Source organism: Annulohypoxylon maeteangense (assembly GCF_022496945.1).
Source record: "Annulohypoxylon maeteangense strain CBS 123835 unplaced genomic scaffold GGS22scaffold_12, whole genome shotgun sequence".
NCBI classification, from domain to species: domain Eukaryota; kingdom Fungi; phylum Ascomycota; class Sordariomycetes; order Xylariales; family Hypoxylaceae; genus Annulohypoxylon; species Annulohypoxylon maeteangense.
This window is the reverse complement of record NW_025953259.1, coordinates 460,822-480,905: the sequence shown is the minus strand read 5'-3', so window position 1 is coordinate 480,905 and position 20,084 is coordinate 460,822. Positions and strand designations below refer to the sequence as shown.

Below are 20,084 nucleotides of genomic sequence, written 5' to 3'. Positions count from 1 at the left end.
AAGAGTTCTGCTGGTTGGTGGGCAAGTGGGGTGGAAAAGGAAGCGGGAGAAAAAAAATAAGGGCACGAGCCACAATGTTAGCAACGGCTTTTTAGCCTCACGTGGCGCTCCGCATCCGATTTTGACTCAGCTCTCAAGGTTCTAATTAGGGTTCTACTATATTGATACGTAGATAACGTCTCTTAATATTTCAAAATAATTAACATGCTCGCATCATTAGATTCACATGGAATCCGTTGATGCAGTTTCTTGGCATAATTATGCCTGTATCTCAAAGCACACTAGTCTTCCCAATGACACTATTTTCACCAAGGTAGAAGTGTCTGGTCTATGAATTACGGAGTATCAATGGTAGACGATACTTAGAAAGTTCCGTCTTACCCAGAATTTGCCGTATAGGTGTAGAGAAAGAGATATACCGATGAACTATCCATTGGGAGAAAATCATACCTGAATTTTCCCCTGACTGTTGTCCTTCTTTATCCTGTCCTCCTTCCTCCCCATGTCTTATTTATGGCAAAACCAACCCAAACCAACTTATAGAAACCCCAAGTTCCATTACAAATCTATGGCTTGCGTCAGGCTTTTTCCAATCTGCCGAATCAAAGGTCATATCTCATAACTCGTTACTGCTGCGCGCATTGAGGCTGTCCGCCAGCCTCTTCGTCGTCGTCCTCCCAACCGTCTCCGAATCGCGGATCTCCTGAGTTTGCACCCATCTAGTTGAATGTTAGTATCGTGTATTTAACCCCAACACGGGTGGAGTGAGACATACCTCGTCAATATCAGCATCTTCGTCATAAGAGACTTCGTCAACTTCATCGACCTTGATCTCGGGTGGGGGACCTGGCAAGAGCTTCTGAAGAGACTCGTACGCAGCATCGTCCTTGAGCCATCCATCGTCAGGAAACTCGATCTTGATGATGAGATAAAGGTCGCCCTTGATATCTCCTCGTTTATGCGGCATACCCTCCTCTTCCACCTTGAGCACCTGGCCTGGGTGCAGAATCTTGCCTCGCGGATGATTGATATGAATTCCTCGGCTATCAAGATGCTTGACGACGACGCGTGAAAACCCACACAGGGCTTCGGCGAGGGTGACTTCTAGATCAGCAGACAGGTCGTCTCCGATTCTGTTGAACACATCGTGAGATTCTTCTTCGAGAACGAATACGAGATTGCCAGGGGTTTGATCGGGGTGTTGATCGGCTTCACCCTCCAACACGATTCGTTCTCCCTGGCGTGAGCCACGAGGTATGTAGATCTCGAGAGGCTTCGTCTCTGGGACGGTTCGCTTGCCCTTGCACTTCTTGCATCGGTCCTTCTCCTTGAAGTAGTTACCGGAACCCTGACACCTATCACATACAGCGGTTTCGCGGGTGACTAGACCGGGTCCGACTTGGCGGAAGGCTTCTACAGCACCATGACCCTTGCAACGATCGCATTGCTGAGGCTTCACCTTCTCTTTGCCACCAGTCCCTTTGCAGTTACCACAGACGACATTTTTGTTGGCAGCAAATTTAACGGTCTTGCCCTTGTATAGGTCTTCGAGGCTGACGGTATACTTGGACTCCTCGTCAGGGCCACGTCGGGGTCTTCTGGGGCCACCTCCAGGACCACCCATGCCACCGCCCATGCCACCCATGCCTCCCATGCCTCCCATGCCGCCGCCCACTCCCATTCCGAACATCTGTGCTAGGATATCATTGATGTCCACCTCTTCACCCATACCTCCTCCTCGTGTAGGGTCGAATGCAGCCATGCCATGCTTGTCGTAAAGAGCACGCTTATCCTCATCTCGCAGAATCTCGTACGCCTGCGTGACGGTCTTGAACTTGACTTCGGACTCTGCTCGCTGGTCTTCGGGAACTTTGTCAGGGTGATGTTGAAGCGCAAGCTAATGAAAGATAGACGAGTCAGTATATCTTCGAAAGAGTCGGACGAATAAATCTGTGGGGACGATTTAATTACCTTTCGGTATGCCTTCTTTATGTCATTTTGGCTTGCGCTCTTGTCGACGCCAAGAAGCTCTGGGAGATACGGAGTCAGCAATGAGTTCTAAGTAATGATCGGGAGGAGTATGCCACTTACCGTACAATTCGATATCATCGCCATCTGAACTTGATCCTGGTGTAGCCATGATCAAGAATCCAAAGTATAATGAAAAGGATTGGTTGGTGTTTCTTTTGGAAACTTTGAAGATTCCAGATTATGGCGTAGAAGTAAAGTGGATTTCAGGGTAGGAAAATATTTGGCGGGGCAGTAGTTCGTAGTTGCGTGCCTTCCACTTCTTCTTACTTTAAGGAAAAGTTCCCCCCGTTATCTAGGTACCTGTACCTAGATGGCTTACAAAGATTTTTGGGGATCCTGATTCGCCTTAAAAACTAAATTTTCTAGAACTTTTACGCCAACTAGCAGACGGTGATCTAGAGAATGAAGAAAATTTCAAGAAAGAAATTTGCAAGGCTGAGTCCTAGGCAGGTAGCATAACAATTTGTCTATCTACCGGCGTTATCAATTCACTTGCACCCTTTGAGGCACTACGTAATTTAGTGTCTAGGCAAACCCGTGCATGTACCATATACCCAAAATCCTTCGTCCGTAACGGTCGAATTTGATGTTACCAATACTCTGGGCGCGTGAAACACCCTGCATCCGAGCCTTCAAAGGGACTTACGCCCTCACTGCCCCACCTAAGGAAACCCCAACACGATTACTAATACTTTTCTTAGTAGCATACACTACATATGTACATATATGAAGTATATTTATTACCATGGTTGCCATGGCTACTACGGTTACAAGAACTCTCAAGTTCGCGCTTCTACCGCCGTGCTATGATGCGTTGGAAATTTGGAAAAGTAGCTGGGTAGATAAATTTTGGATTGCAACACAATTGTACATGGTGGAGATGTCGGTATTGAAAGACCAGGATATACCTAGTATTAATATTATGTAATACATATACATCCACTTAGATCATGTAGAGATGAATTCAAATGTTAAAACAACTTCATTCAATACCTGTAGGAAACAATCACAGCGATTTCCTAATTACATCTGTTCTTATGATTAAAGCCGGCTAGGACGTCGATCGTCTCCGGCCAAGGTTAGCCAATAGGGTTGTCGATATGGTAGGATAAGAAACCGAATGAGACAGACGATACGTCGTTGGCTGGAAGAGTGTTCAACGACTGAGGCGGTTCTATCAGAAATACGAGATGCTCGACCGGAATCCAAGACTTGCTGATTTGTGACCCGGCGATTTACCGCAGTCATGCCGCCATGGGATAGCAAGGCTCCAAGCATTGATAGAGCGTCGAATACGCCCGCAGATGGACAATATCCGACGACACCGATGGATGAGTTAAGGCTTCCTATAACTAGGTTTCTACGTCCAAACCAGTAGCAGGAAACCTCGAATTTAAACAGAAGTAGGAGTAAAGTTATTCCTCAGTTTTCATACAAATAACACCTACCTACATAGCATAGAAGCTTCCAATATTGGAAGTTTAGAGATCTCAGAAATGTTATAAAATCAGCTGAGAAAAATCTATTAATAATATATCAACAACCGTGTCAGGGAGACTTAATCTATCTTGATCTGGTCTTTCTTCCATGTCAAAAAAGTTACGGGAAACTGAGCCGCCGCAAACCCTATCAATATCTTCATCTGTAAGTTGAAACCCTTCGCAAACAGGACTCGTACCGTGTCCCGGAGATCACCAGACAGTGAGTTAATCGTGTCTGGTCGCCTAAAAACCAGGGCGGTTTCTTCGGGGCTCAGTACGCCCAACATGGCACTGCGAAGCCAGGTGTTTGCAACAGCCGTCACTATTGCCAGCGCGGTGGCCCCTCCCATGAACCGGAACTGAATGATCGAAGCGGTTCCGACAGCTATGAACGGTCAGCAGAGTAGAACACCATTTGGCGAGGTTAGGTCGCTTACATAGATCCCGCTTTTCCGTCGCATACGGCATCATAAGCGTTGTTACAGCGATGGCAGCTCCTACTCCTAGGCCCAAGACCGCCTCGATTCCATACATGGCGCTATATCCTGGACTTTCGGGAGATCCTGTGGATAAGAGGACGACACCAACCAGCTGCATCACAGTTGCTACCAGGGCCAGATATACTGGGGCTAGTCTCCGTTTTGCGATGACCATGGCTACCAACATAGCGCCGATCTCCATGGCGAGCGTGTACGGGATCAAATGGACGCCGGCGCCGAGCGCGCTAATTCCTATGGCGGCCTGCGAGAAGACTGGTATCTGGATCATGCAGGTGGTGGAGATTGCTCCGCTAAGAAAGGCGTTGATGATGAGACCCATAGCAACCCGGTTTTGAAAGAAGCGCCACGGGAAAACGGGCTCTTGCGACTGCGTGGACGTCGTGACATAGTACTGTGAGAAGATGAAAATAATCCATAGGGGCCCGGACAGACATAACGGGGTCAGGACTGAACTCGATCTCCAGGGATTCAGGTTCGCCGCCTCCTCTAAGCCGGTGAGGTGCATGGTCATCGCCGCAAGGAGCAGGAAAGCCCCGAGAAAATCGATCTGGTTGATTGATGATCTGCGCTGAGAGGGACGCTTTTGATTGGGGAAATGGTTAGGCATGGAGACTGCGACGAGGAGCATGCAAACAACCCCAGCAGGTACACTGGAAGGTGGTTAGCGATGCGATCCCTCCGGACCGTTTCCGGCACCCGGGAGAGTCGACCCACTTAAGCAGAAAGACCCAAATCCATGATGAACGATCGTTAATAACGCCGCCGACGATCGGTCCCAGTGTCATACTGCACGCGTACAACACCGTCAGGATCGTATAATGAAACGTATATTTGGCAGGTGGAACCATCTCGAAAATAATAACCATTACGATCGAATAGACTCCACATCCACCTATGCCTTGAAAGGCGCGACAAATAATACTACGCGGTAGAGTTAAGATACGAGCAAGTAAGAAGACATCTACCAGGGTCACATACAGCTGGACCATGGTCTGGGCAGCGACACAGCCTCCCGAAAATGCTGTGAAGACAAACATGGACAGGAGAAGCATGGTCTTTCGGCCGAATAAGTCACTTAATTTGGCGACGATAATCATGAAGCTCGTATATGTCAACAGATACGCTGTGACGACCCAGCTGCTCTGGCTAAACCCTTTGAGGTCATCGGTGATAGACACTAGAGATGTGCTCACGATCGATATCTCGAGATTGACAAGGAAGGTTGCCATGTAGATCCTCGTTGTCGTTAATGTCAAGGCATGCCGCTGGGAGAGAAGGACATAGGACCCACCCAAACGCCAGAGTGTAAAGCCTCCATCCTGTGAGGTAATATGAGGCCTCTACATCCTCATCAGACGATGCACTGGTCTCCGCCGGCGCCGAAGATACAGCCCGCCCGTCCAGCTCCAACTCTATTCCTGCAATGGCCGACAGGCCCTTTTGGCTGTTGTCGGAGATCATGAAGGGCCGCCGAAGATATCAATAGAGGAGTAGAGTATGGGTTTCGTAGGGCTGAATCGAGCGCCGCGTCACCTCAGAAGTTCGACATGGAGGGTCGGGGTGAGGTAATATGGACGCGGGTGATGCCATGAAGTGAGGGAGAGCGGAATAATTCGCGTTCTTGGCGGGTACCTCGGTATCTTGATGTGGGTGTCTGACCAACGTAAGTCAATCTATGTAATGGAACGTCGGAGACTGTCATGAGACATACATACTGTAAGTTGGAAGAAACTTATTATGGGCCTATAGTGGATTTTCCAACGCGCGAAGAATGCCAGGTGATAACGCTGGATCTTCTTTGTTCTTCGTGTTTTAGCGATATTAGTACGACACCAAAAGTTTGCCGCCTCCTGATTGATATGGGCAGGATTGGCGGTCTACTTTCGATTAGAAAGGATTTTACCTAGGATCTACCTATATATCTTATTAACATTGAGATCTTGGTAAGTACTTTAACTTCTTAGAATTATTCTCTAATTTCTATCGCCTCTTGCGACTCTTTCTCATTAGAGACATTTAGGCGGGTAGGAAATGCCAGCCCTATACTAATCGCCCGAGCTACAGTAAATCCTCCGAACGAACTCGTGTCTCGGGTATTATCTCCTTCATATGCGACCATCCTTCTTCCCGTGGCTGATAGTGGATTCTTCGAGTTTTGGGTCTGCGCTACCAGATAAGTTGGTACTCGTCTCGTCGACTGTGATACGTCGAAGGGAAATCTCGGTGTCGATGCCTTGCCTACTGGGTAATCTGAAATGGCCTGTCTGTATCATGCCTGATTCCATACCCAGAAGCAAGTTTCTAATGTAGGGGATGCACACTGTGATGATGCTGAGCGCCTGAACAAATACCGTGGTCAGGAGGTATTTCCAAATGTGAAAAGTCCGGTCAACAATGTGCGACTTTAAGATTTGGGCTTCGTAGAACTGTGCCACGAAAGCTCCGATGACTCTTCCCGATATTAGCTACCTAACGAGCGCGTCGAAGATCCGAGAACGTTTAGAATACGTACATGATACGAACGGCGAAGCAGCTGATCACTATGGCCTTGCGTCTTTTTTTCATCGTCAGGGGATAGACTACGAGGACAGGAAAGAGAATCAGAGCGCCTTCAATCACGATATTCACTGCGGCGAATACCTCCCAAAAAGAGAGTTGGTCGATGCATTGAGTCCCCAAGATCCCCCACACAGAGGGCGAGGCACAAGGGAAGGCGGCGACGAAGAAAGACGAGATGCAAAATAGGGTCATCAAGACCGCCAAGGCATAGATAAATCTCAGGTGGAAAAAGTCCGGGGTGATCTCGTGGAAAAAGATGAGAACCGAGGCTTGCACAGAGCTCGAGACCAGAACAAGCAGAATATTCGCAGAATAAACTCCTTTTTGCAAGGTCTCTAGCTGATTTGTCGACAATGTGTCCTGATGCCTCCCTATTCCGTTAGGTACAGCAACGGACATCGAGACTGTGAAGCCAATGCTGAAGACCTAGATAGAAGGACTGTGATTAGCATGCCCTTTCTATATATGTTAGAATGATGTTCGGTCCTTACCGTAGCAAAAAACAGTACGGCATCTTCCCTGTTTCGCCTTCCAGGTATAATAGACGACAAAGTAAACTTGACACCGACGGCGATGACAACCGCAGCTTCCATGATCCAGGTCAGCAAGCTGACTACCGGACCAAGGTTAGAAGCCGTGATCGCTTCACGCTTGTCGATTTCCATCTTTTCCCCACGCGGGCAGACACTTTAGCGTGTGCTCTAGCGTTGGGAGTGGGGAAAACAATCGGTATAGAGCAAGGGCAGAAGGAACAAGGGCCGGGCAAGAGACCCGAGGGATCCGCGACTTGCTAAATATGGTACCTACCCCTATCTGCTAGGTATGTATTGTACATCATCATGCTTCGAACCCTGAGGCGGTTACATGTATAGCAAGGCTGTTGCGGCTGTTGCGGCTTGCCTTCACACACTTGGCGACACCCCATAAGGATGAACCGTCTGTCTCACGTTGCTTTTTCTTGGGCGTATGGGGGTAGCACGGTAAATAATGAAATTTCATTAGGAAAAATTTTGCGAGGCGAGTAAGATGCATACCTCGGTACCTAGGTACGTATGAGACATCTCAAATGCCGGGATTATGTAGGTAATAGTTTAAGTCGATCTTCTATGCCTTGCATCATGCAGTCAGATTCACCTTACCACCGATGGTGCTCTTACAGCCTTGTACAGTATCGTGTACGTTATCCTTAATTGAATCGTCGAGTGCGAAATGCGTGGCATTGCAGATATAACTAAATATGAGTTTCAAACGAGTTAAGGAGGGTAGGAGTGCTGTATCGGTATTCTACTGCCAGATGGAAATTTAGGTTCAGTTTCTGTCAGTACCTTCCGAGTTCTACCTGATCTACTTCTTCTCTGTCGTACACACTGTCTGGAAGTGGCTGTAGCCGGTGAGAGGCTTCCCCCTAGCGTTGTAGTTCCTTCCGTTGATAATGAATGGCTTCGCATCATTGGACCTTAATTTCGCCCCCATGCATGGAATCAAACCTCATGGACGCGTAAAAACGTAAAAACCCCTCACGTTGGTTACACAGCGTCGACTCCTTCAGACGAATTGCTTTTCTCTATGGTTCGCAAATTAAATATTAAGGTTTAGGGGGTGCATGAAACTTGAAGTCGACGGGTACTTCACGCGGCCCTCTCAATATCTTCGCTACATATCCATGTCTTCATTCTTCTTTACTTCTAGGTACTGCTAGTGTCGTACCGGCATCAATATAGATCTTCGAAAGCTTCCGCAGCATAAGCCCCCGAGAGTCCAATGAACGTCTCTTCTAAAACGTCTAACGATGGTAGGCAAGCCGCGTTTGAAGCGACTTTCCACGAGATCCATGGCTCTACCTATTTGGAGAGAGATGCACGTGGGCTTGCACGGCTCGGAAAGTCGCAGGTGCTAAAGGTAGGTATCTATCTAATATCTCAGCCACAATTCATCACATAGCAGTGCAAGATGCTCGATGGACACTGGCAACTACACCGACGCGGGCTGAGGGTTATTGTGTTTTTATAGCGTCGATTTGGATTTCTTTCCATTTTTGGTTTCAGCTGTTGCATCCTCGCTACGTGGGAGACGGCATTGGCGTAGGTCATGAACGGTTCATCATATTCCCGGAGTGCTACTCTGCTAACATCGACATATTTAGACTCTTCACAGAAGCATTCGAAAAGTAAGCGTTTGAGTTAAAGTCATGGGGAGTGAAGAATTATCGTGAACTAACTGTTGGATTACACAGTGGTGGACCAGCCGCTTTAGCGTGGGGGTTCCCCATCGCCTGGTTGTGTTCAATGTCCGTTTACCTGTGCTTAGCAGAGATGGCGTCCATGTAAGATCTTCTAAGTGGCTTGGCATTTCTAGGCAATGAACTAACCTTACACACCTAGCGCACCCATCTCCGGCGGACAATATTTTTGGGTCGCGATACTGGCGCCTCGGAAATATAAGCGCTTTTGTGGCTACCTGACAGGTCTCCCATGTCTAGCTGCATTGCCACTTTTGAACCTAGCACTAACGGTTCGTAGGTTGGCTCACGTCACTTGCCTGGATCGCCACCCTCGCCGTGGGCAGTATCTTCACGGGCACAATCATTCAGGGGCTCATCATCTTGAACTATCCGGACTATGAACCGAAGAACTTTCATGGAGCATTCCTCGCTTGGGCCGTAATTGCCGTAGCTATTTTTGTCAACACTGTAATCGCCGGGCTCTTGCCGGTCCTAGAAGGGGTTATCCTTTTCATACATGTTCTGGGGTTCATCGCGATACTCGTCACACTAGTGTACCTATCGCCGCACGGTACCGCTGATGATGTCTTTTTCCGGTCTCTGAATGAAGGCAATTGGCCAACCCAAGGCCTTTCGTTTTGCGTAGGGTTCATCGGTAACGTGGCTACCTTCGTCGGTAAGTGTTCTCACCTCTTGGGGAAAATGAAGCTAGGTGTAACTTACCACTATTCCTGTATGATAGGAGCCGATGCGGCTATTCATGTAAGTAGTCATCTCAATGTGACTTTGAAATCGATTACTGATTCCGGTCTCCTTGAGTAGATGGCGGAAGAGATAGAAAATGCGGCCATGAACGTGCCTCGAGCCATCGTCACCACTGTTCTTCTGAATGGAAGTACGGGATGGGCCATGGTGCTTGCTGTACTCTTTTGTCTTGGCGATATTGATTCTGTCATTGTATGCTTTCCCATGCCCCCCATTCCCCCTTCTCCCCCGCCAACCTTTTTCTCATCCGTGCTACAGAACTCTCCCACTGGCTATCCATTCATACAAGTCTTTTACAATGGGACCGGCAGAGCTGGGGCTACGGTTATGACGGTGGTCGTTGTCGCAATAATTTGGTGTGCCGTTATCGGTTTCGCTGCCACAGCCAGCCGGATGACATGGTCATTTGCAAGAGATCACGGCCTGCCGTTTCATCGGTTTATCCGAAAGGTCTGTCCGGATTTCCTTTCTTTACGCTGACCCTAAGAATATGACTGATACCTGGCGGGCTATAGGTCGACCCGCGTACTCGAGTTCCGATAGTAGCAGTCGTTGTGGTGACCGTCATCCCGTGTTTGCTGAACCTGATCTATATTGGCTCGTCGACTGCATTCAATGATGTCATATCCATGTCGGTATCAGGTCTCTACGCATCCTACCTTCTCCCATGCAGCTTCCTCCTCTGGCGCCGTGTCACCGGACAAATTAAGCCGCATCGACCGAGCGAAGATCGCAGCGCAGAAATACCTATCGAGCGAGACAGAGATCCCAATACGCTCAGCCCGATGGCTGTCGAAGATCACGGCGACTCTAACGTCTTACTTGAAGAGCCAGAATTGGAATGGGGCCCTTGGCGAATACCAGGGCTACTGGGTACCCTAAACAACTGTTTTGCCTGCCTTTTCTGTGTCTGGGTTCTCTTTTGGGACTTCTGGCCACCAGCCACACCCGTGACTGGTGAAAGCATGAATTACAGCGTCCTAGTGACAGGCTCGGTCATTATTTTCGCGATCGCGCGCTACTTCCTAGGAGGTAAGGTGGGATATAGAGGTCCGTTGGTAGATTACGATGTGAAAGGTTTCACCGTTCGTCGCAATTGAAAGGAGGGTACCTATGTTTCTTGGAAGTACTGGACCTAGAGAATACCTAGGTACCCAGACTTGCGAGGATCTCTGTAGATAAATCCCCTGCGACCCCTATTCTGACACATAACTATCAGCCATCGCCCTGTCTGCGAAAGTCTACGGTAGACTCCTTAGGGACTTGTTAAATTGATGAAAGATAATATCGTATTTTCATGTACGAACTTGTGCGAATGTCATATCTCAACAGCCAAATGATTCAAACGTCCAATTCCGAAGGAAAAGGAAGAAAACAGGTCGAACTCCTCGATCATAATCAATTTCCTGCACTTCCCGAACTAGCAAAAGACATCAAATGCTAATTTCCATGGATAGGTAATAACTGAACTCAAAGTTTGAATTTGGAAGGAGACGGAGGGAGATCCAGTCTCTGTGGGCGGCCCTTGGCGAACCAATCCTGAAGTCGACGGGTGAAAGGTTCATTGAAGCCACTATATTGGGGAATTCCGTCGTCCGACGGCACATTCCACCAGACAGCTTTATCTCCAATAAAGATGTGCTCCTTGACCGGTGGAATCGAGCCAGAGATATATTCGTCGTCAACCAGGCCCATGGCGATACTAGTCCCGTCTGGTCGGCAGTGATATTTCATGAAAAGAGGTGTGCCGCAACGAGGACACCACCCGCGTATCGCGATATCAGAGTAGTAAGTCAGCTTGATACCCTCTGACAGGTCTCCGAGCAACTGCTTTGTGCCAGAAGACGTAACCATAGACCATTGAATGAAATCATTATGGAACAACCCGAATGTGAGGAAAGGGTTTGAGGAAGCCTTGCGGCATTCTCGACAATGGCAGAGGGTAATCGATTCAGGTAGCATCTTGCTTTCGAGATGGATCATGCCGCATAGACATGAACCACGCAGGACGATGGGAAAAGGTCCCTCAGAGGACGGCTTAGGAGTAGAATCCATCGCTCAAAAAAATCAAAAAAAAACAGATACTAGTTGGATAAGCCGAGTGGCGATCAGAGTGAAACGGGATTGCCATTGTGTCTTGCTCAGAGGATTTCCTCGCTTTAATAGTCATTGGGGAGACTCAACATTTGGCGTTTGCAGCATAGCATTGAAGGCACCTATCCATATGCCATCGCAGCTTACAGATTCTCTACGTCCATACCGGTGATTCTCGTACTGTGTGACACAGCATCAGATAACCGAAGAAGGTGACTATCAATGCTCCGGTATAATATACCTACAGGTAGGTTTAAGCGAATGGCAGCCTGGGACTTGTATATAAAATTTATATTATTCTTTTATTAAGCAGCAGATCAATTCCCCCACTTTCTTACCCTCAGAATCCTTACAACTCCAAATACAACTCTCAATCCAAAGTATACCGCATTTCGTCCCCGCCGATGAGGCTTCATTCTCACCTACCCTGTCGTCTAACAACCATCATTCCCACAACGGATCTTATTATCGCATAATGGGGTTACCCAATACGATCCCGTCTCCCTTATCTACGCTGATACCCTTCATCACACGGGAAGAGGCAGCGGAACTGGCGTACCCACCTAACGCCCTTCCAGGTGCTCGCGACGTAGATGGCTTTTATGGTCGCATGCGAGTCTACGAATGGGGTCCAGAGGAAGGAAAGAAAGTCCTATTTGTTCACGGAGATGCCACTCCTTGCCTGATATTCTCCAAAATTGCCCAAGGGATGGTTGATGCTGGATACCGAGTGATGCTTTTTGGTAAGCGGCCTGATGGGAGTCACGACCACGGAGACTGGGTGAAACTTATTAATCAACTTGTTATTAGATCTCTGGGGCCGAGGATACAGCGATACCCCACTGGAGTGTAGACACGACGATCGTTTGTTTGCATCCCAGATATCTTCGGTCCTCTTGTCATCGCCTATCTCTTGGACGGGGAACGGCAACACCTTCTCCATCGTCGCGTTTTCCCTGGGCGGTCCCATCGCCATGACATTTGCTAACGCGTTCTCGTCATCGATTCAATCGGTGGTGCTCCTCGGCCCAGCAGGCATGATGCGCAAACTACCGAAAGGCTACGATATACCAACCCTACTTGATGCCGGTATCGCTTCATCGAACGAAGAGCGTTATGAAAATGTCCGAGAAATCCTCGGAGTGAGTCCTAAGAGCACAATTCTGGACGTGCAAAGAGAAAAGCAGGAAGATCCTGGGGTAGAAGAGTGCCCCGACCGTGTAGAGAAGACGTACGATATGCAAGAGATCCTCCAGTGGCAGTTCGACTATCATCAAGGCCACGTCCATTCGTTCCAGGATACCATGCGGTATGGTCCGCTGATGAATCAGGAGGAGACGTGGGCGAGGTTTTGCAACATTCTTAGCGGTCATAGATGTCCGGAAAGCCCCCTATTTAATACCAGGTTGCTACTCATCTTTGGCGAAGACGATGATATTGTGGTTGGGAAGGAGTTGCTTCACGATCTCGAGGTTTACATGGCACCTGATAAAATGGAGGCTGAATACGTGCCTGGAGGGCATGGATTCCCGTATCCAAACAGTGAGAAGATCACCCAGATTATTCTCTCGTTTTGGGGATCCAAAGCTTCCAAATCCAAAGCTACCGCTACTACTCTACCTAATGATCTTTCGAAATCTGAAAATATCATAAAAGATTCGTAGTTAATGATATCGCGTCCGGTCTTTCAAGGGGAGGGGAGGGGATATACCTAGAGGTCTGCTGAAGGACCTGGCGGGACAGGCACGCCTTGATATTGTAAAACTGTCTTTAAGTTCATAGAATACTACGCTTCACAAGCTCACTCATAGCTTAGGTTAGATTCGAATAAATGTTTTCCAGTTTAGAAGCTCCTATTTCGAGTCGCGCCAATTTGTCAAAGAATGCTCAACAAGGATGCGTAATCATATTGATATGTACAGAGGGCGCATTCAAAACATTTTGCCATAGGTAGATCAACACCAGCTGGCATTGAATATAAGTGCAGCCGTCTCACAGCTGTAACCCCTGTGCTGACATTTGGCCTGCAGGTGTGACCTACTTTAATGCCAGCTGTAGACGATCTACCTATGGTAAAAAGTTTTGAATGCGTCCTCTGTAGATACGGATAATATCTCAGATAGCAATTATTTTCTAGGATAAATAATCAATGAATACTACCTAGGTAGGTAACCAGTTGACACTAATAATCATAGCGTTTGTTCTGTTGAAGCGATTCGCAATCTTAAAATCGATTTCGCTTAGTCATTTTGCTCCACCACCCGGCTGCCAGGTGGTATCCCCGTTACGTAATACTTTCTAGGGATCCATAAGTTTTGAAGGTTGAGAGTCTGTCGTCTGTGCTGATTAGGTGGGTCCACACTGTCCGACCCAAGTGTATAAATACCCTTCTTCCCCCCAAACTTTTGCAATTCTTTTCCTTCCTTTCTTCTTCATACTTACCTTGTTCAGGCAACCCTCGCTCAAGCATGAGGGCTGCCAAGGGGGGAGACCTGCATTGCACAGCGCGGAGTCGACCCTTTTCTATTATCCCTCGTGGATCGTAGTGAGCGCAATTTTTGATCTCATAAAACTTTGTTTTCATTATGATCGATGCCTTGATGCATCGCCATAAGGAAGATATTTGGTGTTTTAAGCATCGCTACATGCCGACTGCCATACAGTACCTACATCGTATTTTTTTCTATCGCAATTCAACAGCGATGGCGAAAATTACATATTATAATAGCTAAGCTTCAATTTCAATCAGGTCTTCTAAATCGCAAGCACCTTGCCAGCTTCCTTGGCGGATTGGATGCCTAATTGGTTTCCGATGAACTGCACGAAAAGGAAGAGAGCCATCCATATCGACCAAATCAACTAACCTTCTGAAAGACACTGAGCAAGCAACCGTTCTATCAAAGAAATCATATGCGCTAACACTTTCGAGAATCACACCTCGTCAACGACCTCTTGTCGTCAATGAAGCGATAGGAATATAAGGCGACTAAAGTAAGCTCTCGCCATGGTCTCGCCTACACCCCCCTGTAATGGTGCGTGTGGAGCTACCCACAGTTGACCCAGCGCCGCGGTTCCTCCCGCCAGGTGATCCTGACCCAGGTACAAGACATTGGTGTGATCACCACAGCGAGTAAGCTGTCATCAACAAGGCAATTCGTTTGACTATGGTAGTGATAGGTATATTGTTTTTTTTTTTTTTAATATTTAAGTTATTCTATCGATGTATTTTGGATATTATTTCCAGGTTTACTGTTGTCTACCTACTTTTTGAGCATCCAGACACTTACCATATCCGTTCCCCTTCCACTCTCGTAAGACCGCGGCGGCTTGAAGTACGAGGTCCTTTTAAATTTTCCGTTCAATGGCTCACCTTGTTCCCCGGGTTCGCTGATGATTCCATCTTCGCCTCGCGCTAGAATGTTCCAATGCACACCACTGAGCCCCCATGGAGGGCCAATATCGTTTAGGTCCTTGTAGAGAGGGAATTCAAGGCACACTAGTATGCCATCTGGGGCGAGCAGCTCGCTCATACGATGAGCCCAGTCTTTTCGCATTACTGGAAGGAGGGCGCAAAGAAACTAGGTGTAGTTACGAGACGAGATGAGTATCAGTTCAATAAGACGACAACTTGATGTACAAAATACGCGACTTACAGTGTAGTCGTAAATAATGTCAAACCCGGTGGTATCCCCTTCGAAACACAGCTTTTCCCAATCTCGTTTGAAGAAGTCGCCTGCAATAATCTGAACACACCCAGTCATCGAATGGGTATACTTTGATCCAAAGTTCAGTTCACTTGGGTTGGAAAGTTGAGATGTCGTGAACTCTCGGGCAACTTCGGCTCCCCGTTCGGATACTTCGAGGCCACAGACATCAAATCCGTGTAGAGCTAACATAGCTACATCGTATCCTTTCCCACATCCCTAAATGTTAGTTAATGAAGACAATTCCATTAGTTTTGGATAAATGGTAGGTAGCTGATGAATGACAATAAATAAATGGAAATGGCATACAGGAACCAGCACTCTAAGACGCCTTCCGTCCCGACGAGGTAGCGTGGCTGACTCGATAAAGTCAATCAGAGCAGGTGATGGCTTGCCGCGGTCCCAAAAGTCCGTCTGGCCAGACTCCCATAGCTCTGACCATCCCTGGCTCTGTTGTTCGCGGGATCTAGCACGACCAAGACCAATACAAAGTTAGGGACCTTCTTCGCTAATTATAACGATACAGAAAGAAGGGTGGCTTAGGCTAACCGGTTGGCGAAATGTGTAGTGAGATATCCATGAGCGCCGGTCTTAGGGTTTGCCATGATGTCTTTCTCGTATAATTTTTGAGATGGCTGGTCTTCTTTCATGAAGATCTCTCTATTAAGATGACTCTTCAGCACGTGAAAATAGAATTACATAGATTTATTTTGTCGTTCGCTTTGCTATTAATAAGTAGAGACAGAAGATAAATGATTACATCCGGATAGCTTTGCAAGGGTACCTGGGGAATGAGCCTCAATGAGACAGTGATGAGGTTACGAAAAACCTATGTACACTTAGGTATCTCGCTACGAACGTTCAGACCAAAAATTTAGACTATGCGCAGCCGGCACTAATAGCTGAAAGCCGTGTAAACTAGAATATCCTCTCACCGTGTACCGTTTTTATTTAGTAGTTAAGCTCTTTGAATAGGCTTCAGTTATAGCGATTACCCACTATAGTTTAGTGAATAAGTAACCATCAGGTAGCGGTTTCAGCTTAAACCTAATACAGTATGAAGTATGTATATAGGTACTTATCTAATCGCGCACTGGGCTACGACAAGATCTATTTTTAGACTCCCGTCGCGTATTATTTAATCGACTCCGGGAATGCTTTTCTATTCCCATACCTCGCCCAAAAATAGTCTTTGACTCATGCCATAATATTACCAGGTAACATATATCTTCTACTTTTCTCATATTCTATCGAGTATTTAAATAGACACGATGTTCATCCTTATCTTGAATGTTTGGCATTATGATCTACCAATCTTTCCTCTCACCGAACAGAAATACAACATACCCTACATACCCTACATACCACAACTTGCACAAGTTACAACTTCACGTCTCTACACTTTTCTTCCACCACGATATAAATCATGAACGCGGCTCAGGCTTCCTTTCCAGATGGTCTTAGTACCATGTCTTTGTATATTAATGAATTAATTTTTATTTGCGCACTTAACTTTATCAAGGGGAATCTTAGCAAGGAATTCTTGAAAGAAAAATGGACCGATTCCCTCGTAGACGCCATCGAAGCATCTAGTGTTTCCCCCGAAAATACAATAAATGTTCAACTTTTACAGCCGCTGTATTCTAAAGAGCATTCTACCCGTTACATAGGACAGTCCCCGAATCATGTAGGACAGTTCGTTAGCCATTCAGGATATTGCTCTTGGTTCTCAATCAAACTTCTCAATGTGCTATGGGACATGCTTTGTAAGTCACTCAACAACAAGCGACTTATTTACCTATCTAAGTATGACTAACATAAATACCCGTGTATATAGTCGGTAGGACTCACGGCTCTTCTCCATGGCAAGACGGTAAGCAATATGGCCCTCCCACAATATGCTAGGAAACAAGATTCCTGAATGAGCGTTTCTCAATAAATGCTAACATAAATATCGCAGTTATTAGGTTTGTTGAACCTCACGTAAACAATGGCACCGCCGCCGACATGGCCTATCTCAACGCCATCCACCGTAAAATGATCCGGGACCCGATGAATGCGGAGAAAATCATCCTTACATATCTTGGAAAGTTCTTTCCAATGGAGATTGCGATACCAAAACTCATCACTCTGGCCCCTGAAGCTGATACATGAACGATTTTGGATGCTGATCTGGAGGAAATATTCGCTACAGCCTTCAGAATCAGGTGTGCAGGTTATTGAATGTCGTTCTGGTGCAGGTAGCAGGTAGCAGGGGCATATCAGGGTCAGTTTGATATGTCAGGTTACGATATAGGTTAAAGCTACTCCATAGCACGGATCTAATAGGGTGTTCTCATCAATCAAATTCAATATTATGCAACAGTTGTAAGGTGCCCGATCTCTCGCAGGTTTAATAGTATGATCAATTGAATAAAGCTCGAACAAACATATCCACACTCAGCTGATGCAATCAAGAAACCAGTAGGCAAGTAGGTAGACACGGTAACTCTATGATTGTATTAGTTCATAATAGAAACTATGGAATGGGGTATATCGAATGGTGAGTCTATAACGTTCTATCGTCTATCGTCTATGCGGCCGCTCATTGCCTATGAACACAAAATCCCTACACTAGTCTACAAAACTCCATAGTGCTCTAGCACTCTGAATAAAATCATGGATGATACCGTATAACTCATAGGTCATGGTTGAGGTAAAACAATGCCAATTAGATACCCCCAGCACCACACCGACAATCTTCCGTAACCCACCCATCAAGCCTCTAAAACCTCGAAATATCCCTCCCGAATATCCACGAGATAGCCCAATAGAAGGGCACAGTAATCTTATTCCGTATGCTCATGCTCCTAGTCAGGTACGCCGTGCGCCAGAGGACCCAAGCCATCCATCCCTTCATCTCATCGATGTTGCTCTGGTGGATCGCGGTCCAGTTCCCTAGATAGGTCATAGTGCCTAAATTCTTGAACTTAAAGGGTTTCTGCTCCATGTCGCCCTTGTTAAGCCGCTTCGCGAGATACGCCGCTTGTTGGCTGGCGACCTGAGCGGTGGCAGGCAGTGCGACTCCCGAGACCATTGTACAATCGCCGATGGCGTATACGTCGGGTAGTAAGGTGGCTTTTGCCTGTTGGGCTTCCGGCGACGCTGACGCTGCGTCGTGGGGTATTATGTTCACGCGAAGGCCGTTTTCGGCTGTGATGATGCCGCCTGTCTTCGGGTTTCTATGTAGCTGCATCTCGGTATCCGAACCGGGCAGCTTGAAGCTCTTGGCCTCTAATTTCTGGATCAGGGGGTTCTGCATGAGCCCCGTGCTCCACACAACGATGCCGGCGCCAACCTCCTCGTCGCCATACTCTTTAATCTTCAATTTCAGACAACCCTCGCATTCCTCATCAAGCCGGATTCGGGTTAAGTGATGCTCCGTCTTGACTTTGATACCCTCCCTATTGAACCGCTCCATGGCATAATCCGCCAAGGTCTTGTCGAACATTGGGAGTACCTTGGGCGCAACATCATACACGGTGATGTTAACGAATTTCATCAGCTCTGGGTAGATCTTCACGAGGTCGTCGCGTATTAAGTCGTGAAGCTCAGCAGCGAACTCGATACCAGTCGGTCCGCCACCTACGATAGCGAAATGCAAGAGCTTCTTCCGGTCATTTTCTGACGTAATTGGTAGTGCGGCTTTCTCGAAGCTCTGAAGGATCTTTATCCGGATCTTACGGGCATCCCCGACATCTCTTAAGAAGTTGGCATGCTCACGCACTCCCTCGATGCCAAAAGTCTGGCTGTACGAGCCGACTGCGATGATCAATTTATCGTATTCGACGTCGAATAGTTCTCCCTTCTGTCGGTTGCCATCAAGACGATGTTTCATGATGAGCCGCGTCCTCGAGGCAAGACCGTCAGTGATATTCGCTTCTACACGAATGACTTTCCTCGCGAAATCGATATCGTCGGCCCACCCCTGATGGAACTTATCCGGACCAAGTCTCCGGACTGGCTCAAGCACTGCCCTGAATTCTAACGTTCCGACTGCTGTACCGGCGAGTAGCGGCGTGAAGACAAAGTAAGAGCGAGGCGAAATCATGATGCGCTCGTATTTATTCGGATCGAGAGCACGTAGACAGCCGTACCCAGCCCAGCCAGACCCCAATATCACCACCCGTTCTTTTTTCCGCCCATCGGTCGTGACCGTACTGGCCATTCGCAGCCCCCGCGAGGCCCATAGCGGATTATCGAAGCCAGAAGAAGTTATGAGTGAGGCTGTTTTTCTAGTTAGCAAACGACGACTTGCTCTGACAGCACCATTCATTTGAGGTGTTGCCATGACAGGTAGATCAATACACTGTACACTGCGAGATTATGAGAAATCTCAAACGAGAAGCCTCGACGTGACGTTGGTGTCTGTACTTCTTAAGGGCTTATGAAATAGAAAAGGTGCACGTTACCTCGAAATGCCAACAAATTGAGGTCAACGGAATGTAAAAGTGACGTCGAAGTGACGAAAAAGAAACGGCTCGGGGTTTCCACTTAACGTGTGTATTCTAGGTCTCTTTAGGCCAAGCGGCGGTTGAGGGTGGATGAGTGAGATGAGGTCTTGGGACCAAAAAACGCCAGTGTCTCAAATCAGATTCCGAGGCTTTTTTTAGCGGGTACCTGCTTACCGGATAAGCCGGTCGCAGCATCTCCCCCGGTCGTCCGTATAGCTCCGGTATCTCGGGGTTTA

At 47.3% G+C, this 20,084-nt stretch overlaps 9 protein-coding genes across 9 annotated transcripts; 3 read left to right on the top strand and 6 right to left on the bottom strand.

Annotated features, from left to right (window-relative positions):
- Positions 1-161: 161 nt before the first annotated feature.
- On the bottom strand, positions 162-2,472 carry GGS22DRAFT_167055 (DnaJ-domain-containing protein). Its single transcript, XM_047961940.1, has 4 exons — positions 2,092-2,472; positions 1,972-2,030; positions 776-1,897; positions 162-719 (listed from the first exon to the last, which is right to left on the bottom strand). Exons 1-4 carry the CDS (start codon positions 2,138-2,140, stop codon positions 627-629), a joined length of 1,323 nt encoding a protein of 440 aa, XP_047817292.1. The 5' UTR covers positions 2,141-2,472; the 3' UTR covers positions 162-626.
- Positions 2,473-3,538: 1,066 nt separating this feature from the next.
- GGS22DRAFT_31044 (putative multidrug resistance protein fnx1) lies at positions 3,539-5,650 on the bottom strand. Its single transcript, XM_047966772.1, has 4 exons — positions 4,991-5,650; positions 4,727-4,933; positions 3,950-4,662; positions 3,539-3,897 (listed from the first exon to the last, which is right to left on the bottom strand). The coding sequence occupies exons 1-4, from the start codon at positions 5,239-5,241 to the stop codon at positions 3,590-3,592; spliced, it is 1,479 nt and encodes a 492-aa protein (XP_047817291.1). The 5' UTR covers positions 5,242-5,650; the 3' UTR covers positions 3,539-3,589.
- Positions 5,651-5,825: 175 nt separating this feature from the next.
- Positions 5,826-7,322, bottom strand: GGS22DRAFT_31024 (uncharacterized protein). The gene is made up of 3 exons (XM_047966771.1): positions 7,063-7,322; positions 6,525-6,997; positions 5,826-6,463 (listed from the first exon to the last, which is right to left on the bottom strand). Exons 1-3 carry the CDS (start codon positions 7,234-7,236, stop codon positions 6,118-6,120), a joined length of 993 nt encoding a protein of 330 aa, XP_047817290.1. The 5' UTR covers positions 7,237-7,322; the 3' UTR covers positions 5,826-6,117.
- Positions 7,323-8,210: 888 nt separating this feature from the next.
- On the top strand, positions 8,211-10,865 carry GGS22DRAFT_167043 (amino acid/polyamine transporter I). Its single transcript, XM_047961939.1, has 10 exons — positions 8,211-8,470; positions 8,582-8,652; positions 8,715-8,738; positions 8,805-8,894; positions 8,953-9,035; positions 9,091-9,468; positions 9,535-9,554; positions 9,615-9,749; positions 9,816-10,007; positions 10,073-10,865. The coding sequence occupies exons 1-10, from the start codon at positions 8,333-8,335 to the stop codon at positions 10,655-10,657; spliced, it is 1,716 nt and encodes a 571-aa protein (XP_047817289.1). The 5' UTR covers positions 8,211-8,332; the 3' UTR covers positions 10,658-10,865.
- Positions 10,866-11,736, bottom strand: GGS22DRAFT_167039 (Mss4-like protein). Its single transcript, XM_047961938.1, has one exon. It carries the CDS (start codon positions 11,610-11,612, stop codon positions 11,028-11,030), a length of 585 nt encoding a protein of 194 aa, XP_047817288.1. The 5' UTR covers positions 11,613-11,736; the 3' UTR covers positions 10,866-11,027.
- A 237-nt stretch (positions 11,737-11,973) lies between these two features.
- On the top strand, positions 11,974-13,500 carry GGS22DRAFT_167038 (Alpha/Beta hydrolase protein). Its single transcript, XM_047961937.1, has 2 exons — positions 11,974-12,394; positions 12,462-13,500. The coding sequence occupies exons 1-2, from the start codon at positions 12,127-12,129 to the stop codon at positions 13,313-13,315; spliced, it is 1,122 nt and encodes a 373-aa protein (XP_047817287.1). The 5' UTR covers positions 11,974-12,126; the 3' UTR covers positions 13,316-13,500.
- Positions 13,501-14,808: 1,308 nt separating this feature from the next.
- Positions 14,809-16,205, bottom strand: GGS22DRAFT_167035 (S-adenosyl-L-methionine-dependent methyltransferase). Its single transcript, XM_047961936.1, has 4 exons — positions 15,905-16,205; positions 15,665-15,821; positions 15,305-15,574; positions 14,809-15,229 (listed from the first exon to the last, which is right to left on the bottom strand). Exons 1-4 carry the CDS (start codon positions 16,003-16,005, stop codon positions 14,912-14,914), a joined length of 846 nt encoding a protein of 281 aa, XP_047817286.1. The 5' UTR covers positions 16,006-16,205; the 3' UTR covers positions 14,809-14,911.
- Positions 16,206-16,559: 354 nt separating this feature from the next.
- On the top strand, positions 16,560-17,509 carry GGS22DRAFT_195196 (uncharacterized protein; the record flags this gene model as incomplete). The annotated part of the gene is made up of 3 exons (XM_047965628.1): positions 16,560-17,121; positions 17,193-17,228; positions 17,316-17,509. Exons 1-3 carry the CDS (start codon positions 16,782-16,784, stop codon positions 17,507-17,509), a joined length of 570 nt encoding a protein of 189 aa, XP_047817285.1. The 5' UTR covers positions 16,560-16,781.
- Positions 17,510-18,054: 545 nt separating this feature from the next.
- On the bottom strand, positions 18,055-20,040 carry GGS22DRAFT_30957 (FAD/NAD(P)-binding domain-containing protein). The gene is made up of 2 exons (XM_047966770.1): positions 19,807-20,040; positions 18,055-19,621 (listed from the first exon to the last, which is right to left on the bottom strand). Exon 2 carries the CDS (start codon positions 19,560-19,562, stop codon positions 18,120-18,122), a length of 1,443 nt encoding a protein of 480 aa, XP_047817284.1. The 5' UTR covers positions 19,563-19,621; positions 19,807-20,040; the 3' UTR covers positions 18,055-18,119.
- Positions 20,041-20,084: the final 44 nt, after the last annotated feature.

What these genes read in the sequence shown, in the direction of transcription:
- GGS22DRAFT_167055 (XM_047961940.1), bottom strand. Translation starts at nt 2,140, where the DNA reads ATGGCTACACCAGGATCAAGTTCAGATGGCGATGATATCGAATTGTAC. An exon ending in CGATGATATCGAATTGTACG is followed by an intron (nt 2,031 to 2,091) that starts GTAAGTGGCATA and finishes CGTATCTCCCAG; the next exon opens with AGCTTCTTGGCGTCGACAAG. An exon ending in TAAAGAAGGCATACCGAAAG is followed by an intron (nt 1,898 to 1,971) that starts GTAATTAAATCG and finishes ATCTTTCATTAG; the next exon opens with CTTGCGCTTCAACATCACCC.
- GGS22DRAFT_31044 (XM_047966772.1), bottom strand. Translation starts at nt 5,241, where the DNA reads ATGGCAACCTTCCTTGTCAATCTCGAGATATCGATCGTGAGCACATCT. An exon ending in GCCCAGACCATGGTCCAGCT is followed by an intron (nt 4,934 to 4,990) that starts GTATGTGACCCT and finishes TCTACCGCGTAG; the next exon opens with TATTATTTGTCGCGCCTTTC. An exon ending in ATTTGGGTCTTTCTGCTTAA is followed by an intron (nt 4,663 to 4,726) that starts GTGGGTCGACTC and finishes ACCACCTTCCAG; the next exon opens with TGTACCTGCTGGGGTTGTTT.
- GGS22DRAFT_31024 (XM_047966771.1), bottom strand. Translation starts at nt 7,236, where the DNA reads ATGGAAATCGACAAGCGTGAAGCGATCACGGCTTCTAACCTTGGTCCG. An exon ending in CCGTACTGTTTTTTGCTACG is followed by an intron (nt 6,998 to 7,062) that starts GTAAGGACCGAA and finishes CCTTCTATCTAG; the next exon opens with GTCTTCAGCATTGGCTTCAC. An exon ending in TGCTTCGCCGTTCGTATCAT is followed by an intron (nt 6,464 to 6,524) that starts GTACGTATTCTA and finishes AATATCGGGAAG; the next exon opens with AGTCATCGGAGCTTTCGTGG.
- GGS22DRAFT_167043 (XM_047961939.1), top strand. Translation starts at nt 8,333, where the DNA reads ATGAACGTCTCTTCTAAAACGTCTAACGATGGTAGGCAAGCCGCGTTT. An exon ending in GAAAGTCGCAGGTGCTAAAG is followed by an intron (nt 8,471 to 8,581) that starts GTAGGTATCTAT and finishes GTGTTTTTATAG; the next exon opens with CGTCGATTTGGATTTCTTTC. An exon ending in TAACGTGGCTACCTTCGTCG is followed by an intron (nt 9,469 to 9,534) that starts GTAAGTGTTCTC and finishes CCTGTATGATAG; the next exon opens with GAGCCGATGCGGCTATTCAT.
- GGS22DRAFT_167039 (XM_047961938.1), bottom strand. Translation starts at nt 11,612, where the DNA reads ATGGATTCTACTCCTAAGCCGTCCTCTGAGGGACCTTTTCCCATCGTC.
- GGS22DRAFT_167038 (XM_047961937.1), top strand. Translation starts at nt 12,127, where the DNA reads ATGGGGTTACCCAATACGATCCCGTCTCCCTTATCTACGCTGATACCC. An exon ending in ATACCGAGTGATGCTTTTTG is followed by an intron (nt 12,395 to 12,461) that starts GTAAGCGGCCTG and finishes ACTTGTTATTAG; the next exon opens with ATCTCTGGGGCCGAGGATAC.
- GGS22DRAFT_167035 (XM_047961936.1), bottom strand. Translation starts at nt 16,005, where the DNA reads ATGAAAGAAGACCAGCCATCTCAAAAATTATACGAGAAAGACATCATG. An exon ending in ACTACACATTTCGCCAACCG is followed by an intron (nt 15,822 to 15,904) that starts GTTAGCCTAAGC and finishes TGGTCGTGCTAG; the next exon opens with ATCCCGCGAACAACAGAGCC. An exon ending in GTCTTAGAGTGCTGGTTCCT is followed by an intron (nt 15,575 to 15,664) that starts GTATGCCATTTC and finishes ACTAACATTTAG; the next exon opens with GGATGTGGGAAAGGATACGA.
- GGS22DRAFT_30957 (XM_047966770.1), bottom strand. Translation starts at nt 19,562, where the DNA reads ATGGCCAGTACGGTCACGACCGATGGGCGGAAAAAAGAACGGGTGGTG.